Source organism: Triticum urartu, chromosome 7A (assembly GCF_056163025.1).
Source record: "Triticum urartu cultivar PI428250 chromosome 7A, HENAU_Tu73, whole genome shotgun sequence".
In the NCBI taxonomy this organism is placed as follows: Eukaryota; Viridiplantae; Streptophyta; class Magnoliopsida; order Poales; family Poaceae; genus Triticum; species Triticum urartu.
Window position 1 is genome coordinate 702,261,434 of NC_141879.1, and position 24,054 is coordinate 702,285,487.

Below are 24,054 nucleotides of genomic sequence, written 5' to 3' on the forward strand. Positions count from 1 at the left end.
GTACAAATAATTTTACACTAGAGTTGAACTAGCTCTATAAGCTAGTACAAATAATTTTACACTAGAGTTGAACTAGCTCTATAGCCTAGTACAAATAATTTTACACTAGAGTTGAACTAGCGCTATAAGCTAGTTGAAATAATTTTACACTAGAGTTGAACTAGCTATATAAGCTAGTTCAAATAATTTTAGAATAGAGTTGAACTAGCTCTATGGCCTAGTAAAATAATTTTACACTAGAGTTTAACTAGCTCTATAGCCTAGTACAAATAATTTTACACTAGAGTTGAATTAGCTCTATAAGCTAGTTGAAATAATTTTACACTAGAGTTCAACTAGCTCTATAGCCTAGTACAAATAATTTTACACTAGAGTTGAACTAGCTCTATAGCCTAGTATAAATAATTTTACACTACAGTTGAACTAGCTCTATAACCTAGTTCAAATAGTTTTACACTAGAGTTGAACTAGCTCTATAGCCTAGTAGAAATAATTTTACACTAGAGTTGAACTAGCTCTATAAGCTAGTTGAAATAATTTTACACTAGAGTTGAACTAGCTCTATAGCCTAGTACAAATAATTTTACACTACAATTGAACTAGCTCTATAATCTAGTTCATATAATTTTACACTAGAGTTGAACTAGCTCTATAGCCTAGTACATATAATTTTACACTAGAGTTGAACTAGCTCTATAGCCTAGTAACAATAATTTTACACTAGAGTTGAACTAGCTCGATAGCCTAGTAACAATAATTTTACACTAGAGTTGAACTAGCTCTATAAGCTAGTTCAAATAATTTTACACTAGAGTTGAACTAGCTCTATAGCCTAGTACAAATAATTTTACACTAGAGTTGAACTAGCTCTATAAGCTAGTTCAAATAATTTTACACTAGAGTTGAACTAGCTCTATAAGCTAGTTGAAATAATTTTACACTAGAGTTGAACTAGCTATATAAGCTAGTTCAAATAATTTTACACTAGAGTTGAACTAGCTCTATAGACTAGTACAAATAATTTTACACTAGACTTGAACTAGCTCTATAAGCTAGTTCAAATAATTTTACACAGAGTTGCACTAGCTCTATAGCCTAGTACAAATAATTTTACACTAGAGTTGAACTAGCTCTACAAACTAGTTCAAATAATTTTACACTAGAGTTGAACTAGCTCTATAGCCTAGTACAAATAATTTTACACTAGAGTTTAACTAGCTCTATAGCCTAGTACAAATAATTTTATATTAGAGTTGAACTAGCTCTATAAGCTAGTTGAAATAATTTTACACTAGAGTTGAACTAGCTCTATAGCCTAGTACAAATAATTTTACACTACATTTGAACTAGCTCTATAAGCTAGTTCATATAATTTTACACTAGAGTTGAACTAGCTCTATAGCCTAGTACATATAATTTTACACTAGAGTTGAACAAGTTCTATAGCTTAGTACAAATAATTTTACACTAGAGTTGAATTAGATCTATAAGCTAGTTCAAATAATTTTACACTAGAGTTGAGCTAGCTCTATAGCCTAGTACAAATAATTTTACACTAGAGTTCAACTAGCTCTATAAGCTAGTTCAAATAATTTTACATTAGAGTTGAACTAGCTCTATAAGCTAGTTGAAATAATTTTACACTAGAGTTGAACTAGCTATATAAGCTAGTTCAAATAATTTTACACTAGAGTTGAACTAGCTCTATAGACTAGTGCAAATAATTTTACACTAGAGTTGAACTAGCTCTATAAGCGAGTTCAAATAATTTTACACTAGAGTTGAACTAGCTCTATAGACAAGTACAAATAATTTTACACTAGAGTTGAACTAGCTCTATAAGCTAGTTCAAATAATTTTACACTAGAGATGAACTAGCACTATAGCCTAGTACAAATAATTTTACACTAGAGTTGAACTAGCTCTATAAGCTAGTTAAAATAATTTTACAAAAGAGTTGACCTAGCTCTATAGCCTAATACAAATAATTTTACATTAGAGTTCAACTAGCTCTATAGCCTAGTACAAATAATTTTACACTAGAGTTGAACTAGCTGTATAAGCTAGTTCAAATAATTTTACACTAGAGTTGAACTAGCTCTATAGCCTAGTGGAAATAATTTTACACTAGAGCTGAACTAGCTCTATAGCCTAGTACAAATAATTTTACACTAGATTTGAACTAGCTCTATAAGATAGTTCAAATAATTGTACACTAGAGTTGAATTATCCTAGCTCCCAAACAAAGAATCCACGTAAACAAACATTCAAATCCGGCATGACCTGCAAACTGGCATGACACGCCAGGTCAGTACATTGAATGTACATGCAAGCTCACAATAACCAGAAGCATTCAAGACAAACAACAGCATTGCAATTACATGTTAAGCAGGAAATATTCATGGGGTCATCAGGATAACATGGCAGCAACAATATGAACATGGTACAGCTAGAACAACATGAGCATATAAATCTGACGATACTAGCAAGCAACATGATGACACTATATGCACTATTTCTTCTGCTCGAGTTACTTCGTAACCATCACATGCATCACTTAACATCCTCGGACATCACACGATCATCTCAGGATCAAATCAAGCTTGGTGTAAACAATACCGTAGTAATCATTAAATGAGCACAAGGAGCTTGATCTTTACCCATGATTCTCGCACAACATCACGAATATCCAACAACTTGGTATCCTTGATACCACGGTGATCATTCCGGCGATCCCAACCATGGCCAACACTTGGTCTCAAACGGTGATCTTTCCGACGATCACAACCAACTTATCTCCTCATCGAACCGAGGTTGTTATTAAACACATTATTATTAATATTGTTGACTCACAGTGGAACTGACACGAACTGGGCCCTTATCCGCGGGCATGGATATCGATAGATTTAATATACACTCTGCAGAGGTTTGTACATTGTACCCACACCATGGAACCCATGGCCTCACACTCCCATTCGGGTGGACCAACGGCGTTCCGACAAAACCGATCTACGGCCACGACACTCTCCCGGCCACTCCGACCAACTCCCCTTTGGGCTAAGTCATGGGTGGCCCCATGTCTACCAAAGACACAACGGCCACCGTCTTGGCCCATCCCAAAAAGGGACAAAAGCGCTTATCCTCAAATCTACGGGCACACAAGGTTATGTCCGCCTACCTGATCAGGGTAAGCACGCCCATAACCTTCCCTAGTTGGAGGCACCGGCGAGAGGCATGATAATAGACCCAGTTAGGACCTTCCCATAAAGGTAGGCATGGTTGCACTGGTCAGTTCGATATGGTGGCACCATGACTCAGCCAACAGTTGTTCAAATTCAATTTAATCCAGTTAAACTTGAATGCAATATGCTGAGCCATGATAAAATAACATGATGCGATAATGCATAAACATGATATCAACATAAGCACGAGGTGCAACATAATTATCCACCATATCCACAATGAATCATATCCAACTGAACATAGTATAATGACGAGCATGAAGATCACAAGTACAACATTACTCATTGAAACCTAGCATGACCACTAGCAGCAACAATAAATACCATGCAAGACATATCAACAATTCTAGCATGCAATCATTTAACCAACTGGATGCAATGGAACATGCATAACAACGGTACTCTGGACAGACGGCAGTCATGCACCGAAGACCATCACAAATATCAACATGTACTACTAGCAATCATAAGCATATGAAAGGAATACTAGCAACTAGGAGGGCATGATAACCAGGTGCATAACAACATAGCAAGAAAGTAAGCACTAACCCAGAAGCATTACCGAAACAATGATAACCATACTTTAAACAAGCAATCATTTAATAAATATTGAAAACCATGGCTACTGCATGACTATCATGCAATTGGGTATTGTGGCTTTCCCGGGGATGAAGAAGGCCCTGGGGAGAAGTGCGGTGAAGCCGCAGAAAGATTTGCCGAAAACAGTTCTCTCTCGGAGGGGCTGTTTACGTGAAAGGGCAATAAGGTCATTTTCACAGTGTCAAACCATAGTGAAAACGGAACCAACAGAACGGGTTCGACGAAACGAAGACGTGGGCTTTGGAATCAACTCATTTGGAGTTGCGAGCAAAAAGTTATAGCCCGGCGAAGTTCAGGGACCGATATGTAAAAGAATGTCCACAAACAGACCCCTGAGTGAGAAACAGAAGGCGCCTAAGGAGAAAATACGTTTTCAAACTATGAAAGTGCACTTACGGCTGGAGCAGAAGAGAAATATGCTTTCTGAAGGCGCAAACGTACTTCTGTGAAGTACGCTTCCACTTATCCACGTGGACAGTGGCGGGGCCGGGCTTGGGCAGCTGACGTGCAGGTCCCACGGGTGGGGCCCGTCACTTATCAACGTCAGCGCGGCGGGGCCGGACTCTGGGTCGATGATTCGTGGGGCCCGCCTTATCCATCTCCCTCTCCTCGCGCATGTCTTCTTCCTCCTTGCTGCCTCCCCGATCATAGACAAAGGAGAGGCAAGGGAGGGCACGAGCGCCGGCAATGGGCCGACGGGCTCCGGCCACTTCCTGTCTAGACGAGGCCAGCGGACGGCGCGGGCGGAGTGCCGCTCCCACTTGGAGCAGAAGTGGCGCCGGAGAGGGAGCGAGGCCACAGCGATGGGAGGAGGCAGGGACAGAAGGCGGTGGCCATTCTCGAGGGACACGGCCCTGGAGGGGCTCCGGCAAGGAATGGAGGTGAGGGAAAGGGTCTCCGGCGTGTGGGGAAGCTCGTGGAGAGGTCAGGGAGTGGAGGGGTGGTTCGGGTGGCTCGGATTCAAGAGGATACCCGAGGCGGCCATGGCGGCCATGGTGGACACAGAGAGCTCCTCGAGCTCGTTTGAGAGGCTGGGCGGGACCGGAGGAGAGTTGTGAGGCTGGTGGTGAGCTCGGAGGCGCTCGGGGTGGGCTTATATAGCCGCGCGGCGAGGTGCCGCGATGTCGTCGCCGCGGACACGCGGCCGGCGTCGCAGACGCGTGTGCTCACACATGGACTCGGGGGAGGCGACGAGAGGGAACAGGAGGGAGAGCTCACGGGGAAGAGGCGGCCAAGGGGGCGCAGGAGAGACACGGCCGAACGCCATTAAGGCGCGGTCGGCCACAGTGCGCCCGTGGGCGCGCGGCGACGAGTGCTGACGGAGGGGCTTACGGAGGGGGAGAGGGGTCCAGTAGAACGGCGACAACGAGAGGAAGATAAGGGGCATGCCCGTGCTCGCTGAGACGCCGAGCAGGGGAGGGGCCCGAGCAAGAAGCCATTCTAGATGCGCCCACTACATGCCAAGTCAGTGGTCACCATGCGCACTAGTGCACACAGTGCCACAAGCGAAACCAAACGATGTCTGGGGTTTGGCCTTCCTGGGTAGGTTGCAACTGCGGTGGTAGATTGGTTAAAAGTGCTCTGGTTAAGTGGTAAACCACCTCTAAATTTTACTGCAGTAAACTTGCATGAGAACTGCTGATCAACAGGAAGGAGTTTGGAAGCAATGGAGTTGTCTGGTAGGTCTAGGGTAAGAAGGACTTTCACCCTGGTTACTTGGAGAGGATTAGGATCATGATTTAATGTAGTTGCTTAACAACCACATAAACTGGTCCAGAAACTATATTAGGATGATGCACTATGATGAAGCATCAACTTGAACACAAATTGGGCAAGGCAGAGTCATTTGGTGCTATGAAGATGCTCAAAAAGTCTCATACCAATTGGCCAAGCCAAACTGGTACTTGCTTCACAAACATCTGCTTTGGACATAAACTTGGAAAAATTCTAGAGGAAAAATGGCTTGATGAACCATTCCCAAAATGGGTGGAGATAGGTTATATGAATAACAGAAGACCTAGAAAAATTGGCAGCCATAATGGAGCAAGATAAACTATACTTGCTTCACCAACTGAAATTTTGGACAGAATCAAAGAATAGAAGATGACCTCACATTGAGGCATTACATGAGCTGTACTTTCGTGGAGGGCTATGATATGATGATATGAGGGACCATGCAAAATGGCAACTCATTTGGATATGCCTACCTTACACCTCCTTCACAAAGCTTCTTTCTGGATAGAAACTTTGGAAAATCATAAATAAATAATTACTAGGCAAATGAGGTTGCATTTTGGCATGTGGCAATAATATGGACAGGAAAAGGTGTCCAAGGAGTTTGAGTTCAATTGGGAAAATGAAAATAGCACTTGCTTCACAATGTGACATTTAGGGCAGAATAGGAAATGAATTATTTGAGCATGATTATAAACATGACAAATGAAATATTTTGCCATACTTGAGAAAGATGTGACCCAAACAATTTTTCAGAATTATTTGGGAATTTTAGGAGTGATGGAAATAAAGGTTTCTTCACAACCTCGGGCAATTTGAGTTATTACTTTAAAGGAATATTCCCAATAAAAAGAATATTGGGATTTGGGCTAGGATGAAAATGACAGGGTCTAGGGAAGGATTTGGGTACGACAAGCCACTCTGGAAGCAAAGAAGAGGGCATCCTCTTCAGTTTCCAGACCACATAGCCCCGGAAAAAGGAAACTCAAGCAAAAACCTCAGAAAAACAAAAGAAAAAGAAAGGGCTAAAAATCAGGCTCTCACAAACCTTACCCCCTTAAAGAAATCTCGTCCTCGAGATTTGGCTGCTCAGGGAACAAGTATGAAGATACTGACTTAAGGAAACCGTTTCCAACTCAAGTATCCTTTTTCTTATTTTTGTTCCCACTAAATTTTTATCTGGCTGGCCCTGGGTTGGTTTGCTTTAATATATCCATATTCTGACAGATCTTACCTTGCTTGCTCATGCTTATACAGGCTCCAATTTCTTTTTAGATCTGCGAACTTAGCTGACTGTGATTGATCCTCGCGACTGAAATATATGTCAGTCTCACAAATCCAAGAGTGATTTCCGCTTGGTGTGTCATTCGGCACTGACAATCTTTCATGAAGTGGTGATCAGATTTTTCTAGTGGACACCCAAGCTCTAACTCCATGCATTGGGTTTCTCCACTAAATGCAGGTCCTTCGGGTTCCAAACAGTGAGTTGGGTCATGACCGTTTTCCTGACAGCTTCGGGGAAGTTTCTGAATCATCTTAACTGGTTCCACTGTCTTGAGTATCGGATCCGTACCAAATATTTGATTGTCGCCTGCCATGGCTAGCATAAGAGTTTGTCCTATAGGAAAATATCTATAGACTTGACTAACAGTGGTTCTTCACCACGCGGGTCTTGCAACAATTTTCATACCCACATCACTGGTCTTGCCCCTTCATTATCGTTTTCTTGGTCTGGATCCTTGGTTGAAAGAGCTGGGTCATATTGCTCCTTCGTATCACCATAGGTACTGTCGGTGCATTTTTTTGGCAGTCGCAGCTTATTCTCATTTTTCTGACAGGGTACCCCATTAAATGGCAGGGTCAACACCCCTCAAGCTCTAACCGCGGGAATATGATCATCCGAACCTTTGCAAGAAATCGGTAAATAAATCAGTAGCCACCAGAACGGTCTTTTCAACTCAGATCTGGGACATTACCGAAATAACTCAACCACGGCTCGGGACGGCCGAAAAGCAGCTCAGAACTTGTTGGGGATATTACTACCGGAGGTAAACCGGCCTTGGGTAGCCGGTTTGACTCTTTGAAGATTAGAAGCCCATGAAGATGTAAAGATGCTAGCGCTTTACGGAGGGCCCAAAGGCAAGTTACAGTATGTAAATGTAAACCGGCCCAGTCATGTAACTTGTATAGTAAGACAGAAAGAGAGAGGCCAAACCGGATATGATTATAAACCGGCTTCGGGACTCTGTAGCCCGGCGAGCGTCAACCTATGTATATAAAGGGACGACCCGGCCGAGGTTTTGAGACAAACAACAACAACTCGAAAGCCAGACAAAGCGGATTCGCTCCCTGGCCTTTGAAACCCTACCAATACCAATCACAACTAGATGTAGGCTTTTACCTTCATCGAAGGGGCCGAACTAGTATAAACTCTCGTGTCCCCTTGTCCGGTTTAACCCCTTTAAGCTAACCCGTTGCGATGGCTCCACAACTAAGTCCTTTCACGAGGACATCTGCCGTGACAAACCCACGACAGTTGGCTCCCACCGTGGGGCTATCGCACGATGGTTTTGAGTTCTTGAAGGGCAGCTTCGATGGACTTAAGGGATACGCTATGGGCCGGATGACGAAGAGTCGCCGCGGCAAGCTCTACATCGACAACGCAGGATGGGGTCGCGAGGCCGATTCAATCGAATGCGGGTACCGGGTCCCCTTTGGTGGGATTCACGTCTTCATCGGCAAGATCGGCGAACCGGCCCCCGAGCCGGACATCTGCACCGACATCATCGAAACGGCTCGGCGTGCAAGTCCTTCGCTGGTTCATCCCGAGGCAAGGCATGTTTTCGTAGGTGTCGTCCATGGATCAGGGCACGAGGACGGACCGGTGTCCAAAGGAGAAACCATAGTCTGCTCTGATGACGAGTCTTCTAGAGAAACCGAATCGCTTTACCAGTTGCAGGACGGCCAGATTGAGGGAGGATCCGAGGGCAACAGTATTCCGGATTCCCCCGGTCTGCCAAACTGGGCTGCCATCTTCATGGCCGGCACACAATCGGCGCCTCATTCATCTACCACCACAGCAATGCTCCCCGGTTCAACAACGGCCACACCAGCAGGGGCAGGAAGCTCGTCGCCACCTCCGGCCCAAGTCTTATCTGATTTGTTCGACGCTCTGGCAACATTGATGTCCGCGGAGGTAGACGCAGCAGCCAGGGATCAGCACGATGCAGAGATTGCAAAGTTGAAAGATCAGATAGCCCAGGCCAAGGCGGACCAGGCAGCAGAGAACACCAGGATGGCTACGGAGCGGGCCGAGTTGGAAGCACAGGCTTACCGGATTAGACTGGACCAGAATGCTTCAGAGGAAGTCATGAGAAGAAGGTACCGATCACGTCTCCCGTCGGTTTATGAGCCGTAGAATCTTTTCAACACGCCAGGCGCAGGAGCTGGAAACCAGGCGGGGGCGCCGGGAGCAGGAGCGTCGGTTCAGCCGCGCACGACGGACCTGCCTCGCCAGAACAACACTGTACCATCAACGCCGCCCAGGCATTATTCCAACCCGTTGGACAACATTGTGGACGCTGCGTCACGCCTGGCGGCCCTCCCAACCGACGGCGAGTCACCAGTGGCAGTGGAAGCACGCCGGGCCAGGGATCTCCTTCAGACAGCACTAAATCAACAGCAAGCATATTCACACAGCCGTGAGAGGATTCGCTCCACTCCCCGCCAAAGCCGGAGTTATAGCAGACATGTGGAAGACGAACCGGCCGTATCCAGTAGTGCACACCGCCGAAATTCGCCACGAGGGAACAAACCGGCTGGGGGAGGTACCAATGCACAAGATGTTGTGGATCATGGCCGGGCACGTCGAGAGGCCGAGTTGACAGCTCGACACGAGGCACGACAGCATACTCCGGTTCACCCCACTGCCTCTGTGGAGCCAGGGGCAATGTTCAGTTCCTTAGGGGTACCGTGCTTATCTCCTGCTTTGCGTAATGTGCGACTACCCAAGGATTTCAAGGGACCTCGTAAGGTACCAAATTATACCGCCGATTTGCAGCCAGAGGCGTGGGTGGAGAGCTATGAGATGGCAATGGAGATGTTAGATGTGGACGAGGCGGTGTGTGCTAAATATTTCACCATGATGTTGGAAGGAACAACTCACACTTGGTTGAAGAGCTTGCCAACCAACTCTATTGGATCATGGGCCAAACTGAAGCCCCGGTTTATCCAGACCTTCAAGGATACATGTAAGCAGCCGATGTCAATTGTAGATCTGGCCGCTTGTGTCCAAGAGGAAGGGGAGTCCACCACCCATTGGGTCAAACGGGTCTCGGCGATTTTGCATTCGTCAGATCGTATCAACGCAGACACCGCAGTGTTAACGTTAGAGGGTAATTGCGGTTTCAAACCGTTGAAACAGAAGTTGGGAAGGCTCAAACGTCACTGCAACGACATGCCAACACTCATGGCTGCTTTGGTTAAATACGCCGATTCAGATAATACCAAGGATCCGGATTCAGAGGAGGACAAACCGGAGAAGGGTAAGAAGACCGGCAATGCCAAAGGCCAACAACACAATCCGGCAGGCCATGGAAACGCTGGTAAGCGCAAGGCCGACAGTGGTTTGGACTTTTTCGCAAATACCAACGCACAGGAGAATGGCCAACGCCGTAAAGGCAAGCAGCCCCAGAGGGGTGGAGGTCCAGGCAACAATTTGGAGCGTTTGTTAAATCAGCCCTGTCCAAAGCATGGATCAAAGGAGAAACCGGCATCACATCTCTGGAAAGATTGTTATATCATGTGGGATTTCAAGAATTCCAATATGTTCCAATATGACAACGGCCCGCCCGGCGGTTCAGGAGGAGGTTTCCACGGGCCGGGTTACGGAGGCGGTGGTTCCGGTTCAGGGTTTCCAGGCAATCAAACCGGAAACGTCAATCAAGGACACCAAGGCAACCAGCGAGGTTACAACCATCAGGGGAGTCAACAGCAGCAACAGCAGTCGGGTTATCAGAGCAATCCCAAACAGCTGAACAGCGGGCAATATCATGTCTTCACTACTAGTTTGTGCAAATGTGATCAAAAGCTTCACAAAAGGGTAGTCAACTCTGTTGAGCCGGCAGTACCTCAGTATTTACGCTGGTCGGAGCAACCTATTTTGTGGAGCAGAGAGGATCACCCGCCCCGGGTTGATAATCCAGGTCACTTGGCCTTGGTGGTAGCCCCTCAAGTTGGGGGATACAAGTTCACTAAAGTGCTCATGGATGGGGGAAGTAGTATCAATATTTTGTATTATGATACATTCCGACGTATGTGGTTGACAAATAAGGATCTTAAACCGTTGAATATGGTATTTCATGGTGTGGTGCCTGGTATGTCTGCATATCCTGTTGGTAAGATAGCTTTGGAGGTAGCTTTTGGAGATGACTACGATTCAAGGTCAGAAACAGTGGCATTTGAGGTGGTGAAGATCAAAAGTCCGTACCACACTCTGTTTGGGCGGCCGGTTTATGCTAAGTTTATGGCAAGGCCATGTTATGTTTACCTACAGCTTAAAATGCCAGGTCATAAGGGGACTATCACAGTACATGGAAGTAGAAAGATTGCTTTGGAGTGTGAAGAAGGCGATGCGGCTTATGATGAGTCGGTTTGTGCCACGGAGGAGTTAACATTCTATAAGGAGCAAGTTGATCCGGCAGACATGACCTCCTTAAAAAAGCCAACCACAGAACATGATCCAGCATTGAAGTTCAAATCAGCTACAGACACTAAGATGGTTGACTTTGTCCCTGGCGATTCATCCAAACAGTTCAGCATCAGCGCTAACCTGGATCCCAAATAGGAAAGCGCGCTCATTGAGTTCATCCGTGAGAATCGGGACATCTTTGCATGGAAACCATCTGACATGCCAGGTGTGCCGAGAGAACTCGCTGAGCACACACTCAACATTGATCCGAAATTCAAACCGGTCCGACAGTTCCTCCGCCGCTTCAACGAGGAAAGGCGCAAGGCTATAGGTGAAGAGGTCGCCCGTTTGTTGGCTGCTGGGTTTATTGTTGAAGTTTTTCATCCAGAGTGGTTAGCCAATCCGGTGCTGGTTCTTAAGAAAAATGGCACTTGGCGCATGTGTGTGGACTACACAGATTTAAACAAGGCTTGCCCTGCAGACCCCTTTGCTCTCCCTCGCATTGATCAGATAATTGATGCTATGGCGGGTTGTGACCGTTTGTATTTTTTGGATGCTTACTCTGATTATCATCAGATCAAAATGGCAGTTAAGGACCAGGAGAAGACATCCTTTATAACTCCCTTTGGAGCCTTCTGCTATGTTTCCATGCCCTTTGGACTCAAGAGTGCCCAGGCAACTTACCAGCGATGTGTTCAGAATTGCCTTCATAAGCAAATTGGGCGCAATGTCCATGCGTATGTAGATGATATTGTGGTCAGATCCAGAAAGGAGGAGACGTTGATAGATGATCTACGGGAAACTTTTGACAATCTCCGGGTCTACAAGATGATGCTCAATCCGGAGAAGTGTGTTTTCGGTGTCCTGGCAGGCAAGCTCTTAGGCTTTCTGGTTTCAAACAGAGGCATTGAGGCTAATCCGGAAAATATTGCAGCGATTACGTCCTTGGCTAAACCGGTGTGTATTAACGATGTGCAACGTCTAGCCGGCCGGATTACAGCCTTGAGCCGGTTTATTAGCCGCCTTGGAGAGAAGGCCATTCCCTTATATCAGATGCTCAAGAAAACGGATAACTTTGTCTGGAGTGAAGCAGCTGATAAGGCGTTTGAAGATCTGAAAAAACAGCTCATGGAACCGCCCGTACTGGCAGCACCGATCGATAAAGAGCCCTTATTATTATATGTGGTTGCTAATGCCCGAGCTGTCAGCGTAGCCATTGTGGTAGAGCGCAAAGAGCCTGGCAAAGAGTATCCGGTTCAACGGCCGGTTTATTATATCAGTGAGGTGCCCATTGAGTCAAAGCAGAGGTATCAACATTGGCAGAAACTGGTGTATGGGGTGTTTATGGCAAGCCGGAACCTCAAACACTATTTTCAGGGCCATCCTATCACAGTAGTCAGCTCAGCTCCTCTGGGTGACATCATTCAAAACAGAGAGGCAACTGGCCGGATTGCCAAGTGGGCCATTGAGCTTGGACCCCACGGGCTCAGATATATACCCCGCACGGCGATCAAGTCCCAGGCACTTGTAGATTTCATCAATGATTGGACGGAGTTACAGGCACCTGAGGAGAAACCAGATAATACATATTGGACTATTCATTTTGATGGGTCCAGACAGCTAGAGGGTTCAGGGGCTGGAGTCATATTAACCTCCCTACGAGGTGATAAGTTTTGTTATGTCCTCCGTTTAATGTTCCCTTGTACTAACAATGCAGCTGAATATGAGGCTTTACTCCACGGTCTTCGGATGGCTAAAGAGATGAATTTGAGCCGGGTTAAGTGCTTCAGCGATTCAGATCTAGTGGCTCAGCAAGTGTCTGGCACTTGGGATTCTAAGGACCCACTCATGGCTGCATATCGGCGAGAGGTGGACACAGTGGCTGGTCACTTTAAAGGTTATCAGGTGGACCATATAGACCGGCAGAAGAATGAAGCGGCGGACGCTTTAAGTCGTCTTGGTTCCCAACGTAAACCGGTTCCGCCCAATGTCTTTCTTGATGTGTTGCACAATCCGTCAGTCAAAGTACCATCCGAAGAACATTTGGCTGTTCCTGATCCTGAGGCTCAATTGGTGGCAGCTTTGCATGCCATACCGGATTGGACGATCCCATATCTAGATTACATGAACCGGGGCGAGTTACCAGTTGAGGAAACGTTGGCCCGACAGATAATCCGGTGTTCCAAGTCCATGACCATACTCAACAGGGAGTTACATCGTTACAGTGTTTCAGGAGCGATTCAACGATGTGTTTCTCCTCAAGAAGGTTGTGAGATTTTGCGAGAAATTCATGAAGGGGATTGCGGTCATCACGCCGGTTCAAAGTCGTTGGTTGCTAAAGCTTTTCGTCACGGTTTTTACTGGTTGACGGCGCATGCTGATGCGGAGGATTTGGTCAAAAGATGTGATGGATGTCAAAAGTTTGCCCGCCGTGCGCACGTTCCGGCTCAAGAGTTGCGGATGATTCCAATTACATGGCCGTTTGCCACTTGGGGCTGGATATGGTTGGACCCTTCAAGCGCTCCAAGGACAAGAAGACCCATCTGTTAGTAGCAGTTGATAAATTCACTAAATGGGTAGAGGCAGAGCCAGTCAGCAAGTGTGATGCAGCCACAGCGGTTCAATTCGTCAAAAAGGTGATATCCGGTTTGGCTTTCCACATAGCATTATAACAGATAATGGCACTAACTTGTCAAAAGGAGAGATGGAAGAATTCTGTCAACGTGAGCACATCCGGCTTGATCTAGCATCAGTGGCTCACCCCCAATCTAATGGTCAAGCGGAAAGGGCAAATCAAGAAATTATGCGGGGTATCAAACCAAGGCTTATGGTTCCTTTAAAGCGGGCGCCGGGTTGTTGGGTCGAGGAGCTACCTTCTGTGTTATGGAGCATCAACACCACACCCAATAGGTCTACGGGTTACATGCCTTTCTTCATGGTTTATGGAGCAGAGGCGGTTCTTCCTAGTGACATCCGTCACGATTCGCCCCGTGTGGCAGCTTATGTTGAAGCTGATAATGAGAAGGCACGTCAGGATTCTCTGGACCTGTTGGATGAAGAGTGGGATCTTGCAGCAGCGTGTTCGGCGATTTATCAACAAGATCTTCGACGTTATCACAGCCGCCGGGTTAAAACTAGAACCTTTCAAGAAGGTGATTTGGTGCTCCGGCTCATCCAGGATCAGACTGATATGCATAAGTTATCCCCCCCTTGGGAAGGACCCTTTGTGGTCAGCAAAAATCTGCACAACGGATCCTACTACCTCATTGATGTTCGAGAGCATGAAGACTCACGTCAATCGGAGGAGGAGACAAAGCGGCCATGGAACATAGCTCTCCTTCGGCCTTACTATACTTGAAGCCATAGGCTTTTTCACCTGTACATATTTATGACAGTGTATATACCATATAATAAACCGGAGCCTCCGTTATAGGCGGGGTATCTGTTCTTTCTTATATCATATGTGTGCTTTTACAATTTAACGGTCAAAGCGGAGTCTTTGTTAAACCGGATTTAGCAACTGCATAAAGATACAGAAAATCACTAGGGGGCTTGGTCATGTTTGAACCACAGCTACACCTCTTGATAGGCTTTTCAGCCACACAAGGATAAATTTGTGGAGCCAAAGAGAGTATTGTGCACTGTAAAACTCAAACATAGGCACACGCTGAGCATCGCTCACAAAGTTAGTTGGGGGCTCTTTTTTGCAAAGCAACAAAGAGTTTGAAAGGACCCTCGTAATTGGCTATCAAGCCACGGCTTGGAAGCCTGGTGTATTCACCTAAAACCCCGGGTTAACCTGCCTTCATCAAGTAAGCCACTCCTATCCAGGTAATCCTGGCAAGACCCATCGAACGTTTAACAAGTCAATCTTTTACAGACCCTGAACTTGTCATAGTTAAAATGGTGATTGGTTAATTGGAGGCCCATCTTAAAAGGCTTTGTTAAATGGTTTAACTCAGAGGCCTGGCAGCCCATGAAAAGCCTCGATTTGGAGCCTGGCAGCTCGTAAAAAGCCTCGCATATTTTCCTATTTGCATTTTGTTTGTTGACAATCATAAGTATTTTTTGATAAACCAGCATCCTTGATCCGGCTTGCTTTCCAACCACCAGCTATTGGCTCATGATCAGTTATAAACCAGTAGTCACTGACCCGGTATGGTTTGACTAAATCACCAGTGTTATGAAGAAAATCCGGTAGGTATACCGGTCCGGTTTAATAGATAGACCGACATTTTGAAGATGAGATTATCAAACGTATCGGGTTGGTGTTAAACACCTTTGTTGTATACACGTTTGCTCACTCAATGAGGTATGTTCTGTACATTATTTTTTGTACAAACACTTGATTATTCAACTCAAGTACTATATAGTTCTTGGATATTATGACATGTTTAGTGGTAAACCGCTAGACACTTTTAAGTTTTTTGTACCCAGGAAGGCAAGTCATCATAGACTATGCATAAAATATATCCTGAAGGGCAGCACAGATTGTCACAAAGGGATATGAAGCATGCTCGATGGCATGGCAGATAAACAAAGTTTCAGCTATCCTATTACATGAAGCTTTAAAGCGGCTCAACAGTGCCATTGTTTTTCACAGTAGCCATATAAACTGGCGACCGGATCAGGACTTTTCATCACGACGGTTTGATGGTTGCGGATCAGTTGGTGCACGCACTTCTTCATCCCTCCCCAGTCGCTGGAAATCAGCCGTTGACCAATCGATTCCGGTTAAAGCTCGGAATACTGCTTCTTCATGGATTAGATCAGAAGGGTTAATATCAGGGGCATAAGTGTGCTTACGAATAGGAGGCACAAGTTCTTCGACTTCATGGATCTCGGCCAGCTGTCTTTTCCCTTCTGCATCATAAAACGGTTGAAAATGGGACAAATCGGTGTCTTCAGCTAATTTGCTGGCCGCTGGCCGCATCTGTTTGGTCAACCGCCAAAGATCATCATTGTCAAAGTTTGAGCAGTCTTCTTTAACGCCTGGATACCCTTTAATGATATCCTCCGCTTCAAGATATGGAATCCAGGCCTTGGCTCGAATAAGGGCAGTTAATGCTCCGGCTCTTGCAGCGGCTCTTTTCAACTCGGCAATACGCGCCGGTAACATGCCCAGCTTCTCAAGTGTTTCCTTAATCAATGTTGGTGCCGGTTTATTATAAGCTGTTGTACTAATGACTCGCTGAGATCCAGAGTATAGCTGCTCAACCAATGTGTATGCCGCTTTGAGCTTCATCCGCATATCTGCACCAAGATGAGTGATCTGAGTTCCTGCCAAAGATTTTTTTTCAACATCGTGGTCAGTTTTAAGATTCATTTACTGATGCAACATACATAAGCAGATACTTACCAAAGATAGCAGAGGTCATAGCGTTGATTTGGCGCTTCAAACCGGCTAGTTCTTCAGCCACCGGTTTCAGGGCTTCCTCGGCATCTACGGCTCTTTTGGTCAAACCGGCTTTTTCTGTTTCCCATGCAGCACGATCTTGATTGAAGGATTCTTTCAATTTTACCATTCTGGCCAAGGCCTGGGTCAGCTCCTCTTTGGCTTTTGCATCTTCGGCTTGTTGCGACTTCACATTTTCTTGCAAGTCAGAGTTTTTGGCATCTTTGCTTCTCAGTTCAGCCTACAACATTGAAGGTATCTTCAACAAAACAACATATATATGCACTAAGTATAAAGCATATAACAAGTTATCCACTTCATACTTGGGGACTAATGCTTATTTGCTCTCAAATACTACCTTCTATGCAAGTCTCCAGAACAATGCAAGCATTATCCTTGACACTTGGGGGCTAATGTACGTTTGTTCTAAACTGGCGGTGTGGATTAAAAACCAGATTAACTTGCCAAGTTAAACCGGCCTTTGGGGGCTATGCTACAGAATGTTATCTCATTTTTCAAACATGAGTTTTATTTATGATTGAAGACACGCCTTGGCAAGGATTAATGATGGGATGCTTAAAGTGTTACAAAGACCCGGTTTATTATTGACAATCATAAAACGGCTCTTGGGGGCTACTTGGAATAGTATTTCAGCTATAAATCAATGTGCAAGGGAGAAGAATTTACCTCATATCGTTCTTTCATCAAATTCACCAAACCGGCTTCATAATCCCGGTTTGAGTGCAGATGGTTCAAGAAGCCGGAATGAAGCTCATCAGCGTTAAGATGAGCATAGTTTGATAAGTCGCTGCTCCATTTACCTTTATCCCTGGCAATTTGCTCTTCTTTGGCACTATGCTGAGCCAAAATGACGGGATCACCAGGAGAACTGTGGCCGGCTCCAGTAATAATAATGTCATCGCCTTGGCCTTCAGGATTTTGGGCGGATGATGGTGGAATTTCAGTGTCTTTCATTGGATTAGCCCGGTACCGTTCTGCCGGTTCAGCATCAGGGGCGGCAGGCTCAGCATCTGTAGGTTCGTCAGTATGTTGGCCGTCAAGGGGCGGATCATCAAATGTTGTTTCTGGATGGAGGCCTTCTGGTTCACCTGTTTGCTCCGGTTCAACTCTTGGTTCTTCTTCTTTAGCAACAGGGTCTTCTGGTGGATTGGTGACCCGAGCTTTCTTGCTGGGTCTGGCTTTGGCCCTGCAAACAGAGTAAAAAGGGTTAACATCCTGTTCAAAAGATGTAGGGCGCATTGAAAGGAAAGGTTTTTCGTAACTCACCCAGCCACAGTTTTCAAAGGGGGGAGTTGAGTTGTTGTCGATTCACCAGAAGAGGAAGGAGGTGTCACCTGATAATTTGAATCGGACGGATTAAGAGGCTGTCTGAAATAACCTGCCTTGGGGTAAGAATGGTCAGAAGTAGGAGAGACCTCAGGCCGATGCTTCCGAACAGGAGTATCAGGTAAACCGGTAGAGGTAACCTGTTGGCCACTGTGCCGAGTTTTCCGGCGAGCCTCATGCTATTGAGTCTTCAAAATAAATGTTGGATCCAAGTGAGCAAGAGGATAAGAAAAGCTTACTTTCCGGATTGTTTGGCGAGGTTTTTTTGTTGGCATAGAGTCTGAACCGGAGGAAAGGGTAATTACCTCTACGTCCTCAGCCTGACTAGATGCATAAAAAGGTCATTGTTAACAAGATGCATAAAAAGAGAGCCAAGTGAGTCAAGTTCTACCTCAGCTTCTGGGTCATCAGTATCATCATCAAGCTCCATATTAATCCGGTCAGCCGTTTTCCGCTTTGACATCCGTTTTACGGCTTTGGTGTTCGGGCGGGTTGGCTTGGCCACTTTGTCTCCAGTTGGCTTTGCCGCTTTTTCTATGGATTTCCATTTCCAGAAGGGGTCATCACCCTATACATATAAAGAAGAAGGGTTACAGCTTGTATAAGTCAAAGATATTAGAGATGAAGAGGAAGTGTAATGCTTACAGTAGGCGGTTTGTTCTTGGTGTAGAAGGGACTCAGGCCGGTTTGACTACAGACCAGTTCCGATTCATTCATAGAATCTTCTTTACACCTTCAGTAATTTCTTCCTCGGATAATTGGATGTTGCAGTGGCGTTGAGGATCGTCAACCTCACCGGTATATTCGCACATTAAACCGGGACGCCAGCTTAGCGGCAAGATACTCCAGGATATGCAATAGCGTACAAAATCCACACATGTTAAACCGTTTGCCATAAAGGACCGGAGCTTGACGATTTGAGGAGCATATTTTGCCCTTTCTGAGGAGCTCAGGCATTGTGGCATTGGGTGAGTATTGGATAATCTATGATCTCAGAAGCCGGGGAGGGGATTCTCATCTTCAGGCGAAGTGTCTCTGCAATAGAAGCATGTTTGGTTCCATTCCTTTGGGTGGCTATGGTGTTTGGCATGAGGAAATTCCACTTCTTTCCGCTTTTGAATCGAAACACCACCAAGCTCTGTATTCGGGCCATTCACAAACTCTGTGCGCTGGTTTAAGTGAAAGAAATCCCGGAACAATTCATCAGTTGGTTCTTCCTGTAAATAGGCTTCACAGAAGACATGGAAATTGCATAAGTTGGAGACTGAATTGGGACCAATATCTTGTGGATGCAGTTGGAAGCTGGCAAGCACATCTCGATAAAATTTTGACCCTGGCGGTTTGAAACCACGGCCTATATGGTCAACAAAGTTTACCACTTTGCCTTGTCTTGGGGTTGGAGGATTCTCAGTTCCTGGGGCTCGCCATTTGATCTCAGTTTTCTGAGGCAGAGAGCCGATGCTAACCATCTCATCCAGTTGAGCCTCAGTAACCCGGGAACGAGCCCAGTTGCAGGCAGTGAATTGTTTGGCCATTGCAACGCGAACAAACTGAAAATGAAAGGCTGGTTTATAAATTATGCATGATCATACACAAGAGACAAGGGAGTAAGAAACGTACTAATATAATAAATGGTACAACCCGGAGACTAGTATGATGAGAAAGAAGGTAATGCTAGTGCAGGATTGATCAGCACTGTTGAACTAGAGCGTAATTATGAAGGTAACAGGATCTTCCGGTTTATCAGAGGGCTAATGGCATAGACTATTTATCCAATATCAAATCTCTTATATTGGTGCGAGGAGAAACAAATTTCACAGTGATGTATAAAACTTTCGGATCTAGAGATAAGACAAAAAAGCAAAAATAATTGGATCTTTAAGGGGTGCAGAACTGAAGCAATTTTTGACAGACAGATCAGTTCTTTGCGCATAAAGATTTTTGATGATCATGGTAGGTAAGCTACGGTAAGAGATGTATCAAGCATGAAGTGTCCATCTATTAAAGGAATAACATGGAAGAATAGCACTGATGAACTTCAGAAGAACTGCGAGGAATATCGAAACCCTAGAACAAATCTATGGTGAAAAAAAGCAGAGAACTTACCGGAGCTAGTGAGGAAGCGGAAGGGTGCCGCAGTTCTCTGGTGCGTTCAGGGTGATGCAGCGGCTGAGGTCGGAGCAGAAATGATGGTCGACGGTGGCGGTGGAGTTCCAGAGGCTGAGCGGCGCGAGGAAGACGATGCGAAGAGGCACGGGGGGAAACGGCGAAAATGACCCCTCGGCCTATTTATAAGGCGAAGTGAAAAATGGCAAGTGCAGGAGTTGAGGAGTCCAAAAAATGGATAAGTTAATAAAGGTGTTGCCTCGACAACTGGATATATATTAAATGAAGGAAATCTCCGATATCAATGGATGGATGACGTCAGGACGGTTTATCATAATTTTGAAGTATGACGTCACGGCGGTTTACAAGATCAAAAATGAAGACAAGAGAGAAGATTTTTTCTAAAGTGTGGAAGATTGACATGAACAAGTTCAAACCAATCTGGGGCCTAATGTTGGGGATATTACTACCGGAGGTAAACCGGCCTTGGGTAGCCGGGTTGACTCTTTGAAGATTAGAAGCCCATGAAGATGTAAAGATGCTAGCGCTTTACGGAGGGCCCAAAGGCGTTACAGTATGTAAATGTAAACCGGCCCAGTCATGTAACTTGTATAGTAAGATAGAAAGAGAGAGGCCGAAACGGATACGTTTATAAACCGGCTTCGGGACTCTGTAGCCCGGCGGGCGTCAACCTATGTATAGAAAGGGACGACCCGGCCACGGTTTTGAGACAGACAACAACAACTCGAAAGGCAGACAAAGCGGATTCTCTCCCTGGCCTTCGAAACCCTAGCAATACCAATCACAACTAGACGTAGGCTTTTACCTTCATCGAAGGGGCCGAACTAGTATAAACTCCTGTGTCCCCTTGTCCGGTTTAACCCCTTTAAGCTAACCCGTTGCGATAGCTCCACAACTAAGTCCTTTCACGAGGACATCTGCCGTGACAAACCCACGACAGAACTCGTGGCAGTCGTTGAAGAGAGAAATAAAAATCGTCATCTACCCCGGATAGCTAAAAACAGCTTAGATCACAGGCGTGGTGCCGCCATTGGAGAAAAAGGGGACAAGGGCTCATCAGGATCATTTTCCAGGTTCACAGGTACTTGCATTGAACTCATTGATGTGGTCAATCCTCATAATCCTTTGTCACACGACGGTGTATACTGGCTTTCTTCTCTTAACCATCCTCACGTGGTGGTCAGATCCTCATCTGAGTGACTTGTAAGATCTTGGTGGTATGCTCACCGCATATATATGAGAATCTGATTCCCGAGACAGACGTGTATTCTGACTGATTCTTGCTTCTGACCAAAATTTTGCGGATCTGATTCTTCGGATTCACTACCATATGCTATCAATTCACAGTGTACTACCTTGTACCAATGTCTTATTGAGGAAGATTGGCGGTCTTGTGCTTGAATCTTTTATCAGACACCTTGCTGAAGAAGACTGGGTATCGTGCTTCAGAAGCTTACCCCCTTAAAGACTTTGCTGGGGAAAGGCTCAGGACCTTATGCCGGAAGCTTTGCAGTTGCTTACTAAAGAAGGCAGAGTACCTTGTACGGGAAATCATCCATATATCATACTGAGGAAGATAGATGAATCTTGCCTTGGAAGCTTCCCGGGTATCTTGTGAGGGAAGATTGGTTTGCTTACACCAGAAGCTTCTTATTGTGATATGCAGACCGATTTCCACGTATATAACCATCTTAATAGTTTTGTTATTGATTTCTTGTATGAAACAGGGTTTTGCAAGACTATCCTCCTTTCTGAGTACATGCCATATTTTTGCTTGCTTCCAGGTACATCGGGTTCCAAAATCATGCTCAACGAAAAATTAAACTTGTATCTGAGACATACCTTTGATAATATTTTGTCAACCTTGCACACAATTTATCTTCTTGCTGATTTGATCATTTCTGCTATGAGGAGTGCACGTTAATGCAAAATTTATACTGACATTCCATCTAGGATTTCTTTTGTATTCAGACGAGCTATTTCCAATTTCACTGTAGTCTACTGACAATTCCATTCTGTTTAGCTGAGTTTCCAAATATATGCATTTCTTGCTGACTCTTCGGGTCCGGTGTCGGCTGAAGAGCAACTTTAATAGGGGGAAAATTTGTAACACCGAAGGCCCAAAGAAAGAAACAAAAGAAACGACTAAAACAAAAGCACACAAACATACTACTAATATAATTAATCAAGCAATCATCACATATTACTGCTACTCACACCATAATATGCATGCACACCTAAGCACACAAATCGCACGGAAACTCCGGTATTACGGTCTATTATGCTGTGGCGGTGTGCATGAAAATTATATCCCTGTGTGGAAGGATTTGGCATAACCGAGGCTACACCAAGCGCTGGTTGAACAGTGGCTTGATTTGGATGGATACATAGGTGAGGAAGGACTTGACGATCAAGTAGCGAGACACAAAAGTCACGACCACCTCATCATCAAGCGTACGAAGGGAATCGTACCCGTCCAAAGAATGAAATGACATGGAAAGATAACAGTGGAAGACTGGGTTTATTGGCATTGCCCTTTTTTGATAACAAAGATCAGCAAGGATTGCCAAGGGAACGAGATGGAGGGCATGGATGATGAGGTGGTCGCATCACACCGAGGAGCAGGCATGCTAAGAAAGATGGTGCAGGTGGTGGACTGAAAACGATGCCACCTACACTCACAAGAATAACCGCTAGTGACAAAATAACAATCTATATGCATGCTATGCGACAAACAAATGCGACAATCAAGTGCAACAAACCAACTAGGGTCTATACTACCGCTTTCTAACGTTCGCACGGGCTAGGGCATCCTACAGCCAGACCTGCTCTGATACCAAGCCTGTGGCACCCTGGCTCAGAGAAACCGGAACGCCCTGTATTCCAGCCCAGAGATCGAGGAGAAGTCTTCTGGAATATGGAACTGCTTAGCATAGAACAAACCAGCTTTCTATTATTACACGAATATGATTACAAGGTATCCGATATTACAATGAATAACATCGGCACGGCGACACTACGCCATCCTCAGTTGCTCTAAGCAAGCAGTAGAACAACTCGAAGCAGCGGAATAACTCTAGCAGCGGAACAACAACAATGGTGGTGAACTCCACTCCGCATGGACTCTGGCTGGAACGGTTATCCTAGCTCGCAAACAAAGAATCCACGGTAAACAAGCATCCAAATCCGGCATGACCTGCAAACTGGCATGACACGCCAGGTCAGTACATTGAATGTACTTGCAAGCTCACAATAACCAGAAGCATTCAGGACAAACAACAGCATGGCAATTACAGGTTAAGCAGGAAATATTCATGAGGTCATCAGGATAACATGGCAGCAACAATATGAACATGATACAGCTAGAACAACATGAGCATATAAATCTAACGATACTAGCAAGCAACATGATGACACTATATGCACTATTTATTCTGCTCGGGTTACTTTGTAACCATCACATGCATCGATTACCATCCTCGGACATCACACGATCATCTCAGGATCAAATCAAGCTTGGTATAAACAATACCGTAGTAATCATTAAATGACCACAAGGAGATTGATCTTCACCCATGATTCTCGCAACATCCCGAATATCCAACAACTCGGTATCCTTGATACCACGGTGATCATTCTGGCAATCACAACCATGGCCAACACTTGGTCTCAAACGGTGATCTTTCCGGCGATCACAACCAACTTATCTCCTCATCGAACCGGGGTTGTTATTAAACACATTATTATTAATATTGTTGACTCAAAGTGGAACCGACACGAACTGGGCCCTTATCCACGAGCGCGGCTATCGATAGATTTCATATACACTCTGTAGAGGTTAGTACAATGTACCCACACCACGGAACCCATGGCCTTGCACTCCCATTCGGGTGGACCAACGGTGTTCCGACAAAACCGAT

At 45.3% G+C, this 24,054-nt stretch overlaps 1 protein-coding gene across 1 annotated transcript; it reads right to left on the bottom strand.

Moving 5' to 3' along the window:
* Positions 1-15,892: 15,892 nt before the first annotated feature.
* On the bottom strand, positions 15,893-16,790 carry LOC147961787 (uncharacterized). Its single transcript, XM_087536242.1, has 2 exons — positions 16,625-16,790; positions 15,893-16,545 (listed from the first exon to the last, which is right to left on the bottom strand). Exons 1-2 carry the CDS (start codon positions 16,788-16,790, stop codon positions 15,893-15,895), a joined length of 819 nt encoding a protein of 272 aa, XP_087392368.1.
* Positions 16,791-24,054: the final 7,264 nt, after the last annotated feature.